This window comes from Phytophthora ramorum (assembly GCF_020800215.1).
Source record: "Phytophthora ramorum isolate Pr-102 chromosome Unknown Phyram_PR-102_s0004, whole genome shotgun sequence".
Taxonomy (NCBI): Eukaryota; Oomycota; class Peronosporomycetes; order Peronosporales; family Peronosporaceae; genus Phytophthora; species Phytophthora ramorum.
In genome coordinates, this window is record NW_027150650.1 from 1,836,996 (window position 1) to 1,839,918 (window position 2,923).

General features: G+C 51.7%; 1 protein-coding gene across 1 annotated transcript; it reads left to right on the forward strand.

Annotated features, from left to right (window-relative positions):
- Positions 1-1,602: 1,602 nt before the first annotated feature.
- On the forward strand, positions 1,603-2,346 carry KRP23_5176 (uncharacterized protein; the record flags this gene model as incomplete). The annotated part of the gene is made up of 1 exon (XM_067890217.1): positions 1,603-2,346. The coding sequence occupies one exon, from the start codon at positions 1,603-1,605 to the stop codon at positions 2,344-2,346; it is 744 nt and encodes a 247-aa protein (XP_067746781.1).
- Between the last annotated feature and the right edge of the window lie 577 nt (positions 2,347-2,923).

Sequence of the window (2,923 nt, forward strand, 5' to 3'; positions counted from 1 at the left end):
CTCACGTCCACCTTCGCATGTGCTTTCAATTCCAGCCATAATAACCACGGTTAGAAGATTAGTTAGCACCCAGTCCCCTAGAACTCAATCAATAATATAAGAACAACTCGGTGAAATCACTAGACGTCCAAATCCGGGCACGCGCACCAGCTGAGGCGAGGCGGGTGAACGCCTTTATCGTCCAGGGTGTATAGCGCACGCGCGCCAGAAGACTCGGCCGATCAGGAAGCTTAAACTTCGCCTTTCGGAAAGCCCAATGGGGTCAGACTACCTCCAAAAGTACGGGACTTCCGGAAGTAGCTTGGCGTGTGACCTTGTGTAATCCCTATAGGTGTCGTTTGTCTTCGGAAGACCGGACTCCACCTGATGAGTTGTTCCTACACAATCAAAATGAATACAAGAATACAGAGTGCGTACGTTCACTTCCCGACGCAATTAGTACAGCTGGGGTTAGACCACTAGCAAAGCCTTCCCAGATGACCAAATAATACAGAGAGTTATACACAATATACAGCTGCTACTTATTCTTTTGGACCCTTGAGCAGTGGGTCCGTACACCAGTCTACTTGTGTTTCACCTGGAAGACTGGTCACTTCCAGATGCACCCTTGTTGCGCACCACTTCCAGTAAGGAGGATTTATAACTCCTTCCAGAAGATAACTTTCAGATATATCCAAAAGGAAAAACACTTCCGGATCACTCAATATACAGTCTTATCACACAGCAGTCTATTCGATCAAATTCCGGGGGGTGACTACTAACAACCTCCTGAAACGGCAATTACTATGAAATGGGGGGTCTAGAGGACACACTCCCAACTGAAATATGAAATAGGACAGATCACGTACGAATGCGCGTCACTCGGTCACCGCCTAATTTGGTCTTGAGCCTTTCGGAGAGTTCCACGGCGGTCTTCGCGATCACGACGCGTCCAAACGCAGGCTGGGTGAACCCGGGTCCCCGGAAATACACGGCGGCTTGTCCGGCGTTATCCCAGCGTGCTTCCAGGCCAACTGATAAGGGCCCTGGAAAACACTTGCGCCCTTGGTGGCAAAACGAACTCTCTGTTATTTTTAGTCTCTGCTAGAAGTCTTCTGTAAAGGTCTCTGCTGGAAGTCTTCCACATGCACATTTGTCTTGGTTTCACTATAGGGTTCCTTTGGCGTAATCAGCATCCGGGAGGCTGACACATCCTGGTCGCAAGCCGGCTCTTCGTGCATAACATATCCGGCTGGTCGTCTTGGTCGGTCGCTAATATCTTGGGCTTTGTATACTGGAAAATTGGAAAGGTCTTGGTGGGTACAAATCAGGGGCGTCTGGTCAGCCTCCGCACCCACAACGTCTGGGTCATCTGCGAGTCACATCAGGAAAGAACTTTCGGAAGGCACACGTGACTTCCGGAAGTAACTCAACATTGGGAGGACTTCTGGAAGTCACTTGGTCTCAGTATGCTGTGGGAACTTGTACCAGTTCTCCGTTCGTCCTCGTTCTTCCCTGTCGCGCGCACTTCTGGACCAATCATCACCGCGAGTGCTTCCATGGGAAATGGGAAACGACGCTCGGACATTTTACGTCCAGTCGCCACGTGTCACAAGCCTCGTCATGACCTCCGAAATGAAGAAGCAACACGAGACAATTTACAACAAGTTCAACGGAATCGACTGCCCTGCCACTCGTGACTCAAAACGGCTGTTGGCTGACGTAGCAAGAAAGCCCATTGATGAAGCTCGATTGCTCCCGCTACTTGATATCACTAGCTTCGAGGTGTCCCAGGTGGCGGTCCGACATATTCTAGACTACGTATTCTTTGAAGAAGGCGAGCGTACTCACCCCGCCGGAGCGGAATTTGGTGATACCATCTTCGACGAGGTTGAATCTCAAAGAATTCTCCCAACGACGACAGCCACAAGCCAATCCGAAAACCCCTCGGGGACAGAGATTGTTCTAAGTGACGGTCTCAGTGACTCGGACGAGGACGAGCACGTCGTCGGTGCTCCAAGACGCGCTGAAAGTCAAGAGGGGCCACCCGGGCCGAAACGAAGGCGCCAAATAACAACCACGGACGGCAGAGCTAACCCGGTCTCTTTGTCTCAGGCTCCTGTGGTGCCGGACGCGTCGGGACTACGTCTGGACCCGGATGTCGACCAACTAATTTCGCTCCATCGCTCTAGAGCAGTGACAGATGCCTCAACTCAGGGAGTGTTTAATCGCGCCGAAGGAGCGGCCGGCAAGGCGCATTTACATCCCACAGGTATGCAGACAACAGTCCACTTAGCGCTCGTGAACGGTAAGTACGCGTCATTTTCGGCGCAGCAGTTTGTGGAATTTGGCCAGGTGCACTGGTGAAAATTTGGCTTCTTCCCCCACCCTGCTGTCCTGCGTGGTCTGTTTGGTTGGGATTTCGGTACGAGAGGGCTGTCGATACTGCACTTTGTTCGTGTTACGGAGTTGGAGAAGCGAGAATTGGTGAAAAAGAGCGACATGAGCAATTTCTTCAAGAAGAACGCCCTTCCGCCACCGACAGGTGCAGGCAATTTAACCATGATAGTTGGCGCGCTAGACGTTCTTGCGCACGTTGCTAGGCAGCTGTATAAGCCAGTGGTGTACGAAGCACTGGGAGGAGTATCGACGTTCCTGACCGAATTACGTGTAAGCTAGTTACCAACAACACCGGCAGCCCTGGCAGAAATCACAGCTGGGATCGATGACCGATTAGAGCTCTTTCGAGTCTTCATCGCGGATGAGAGCTGGGCACAAGTGTCTGTTATCAAGTCGCACTTCACCGCTTCACACGAGTCATTTGTCAGGGTTCACCAACTGATACTCTGGCAGGATGTTGCCTCCGCACTGAAGTCGGCTAAACCCAGCACAAATCGTAGCGAACGAGGGCAACGAAGCTCCGGACAAGACAAGCGAGTCTACA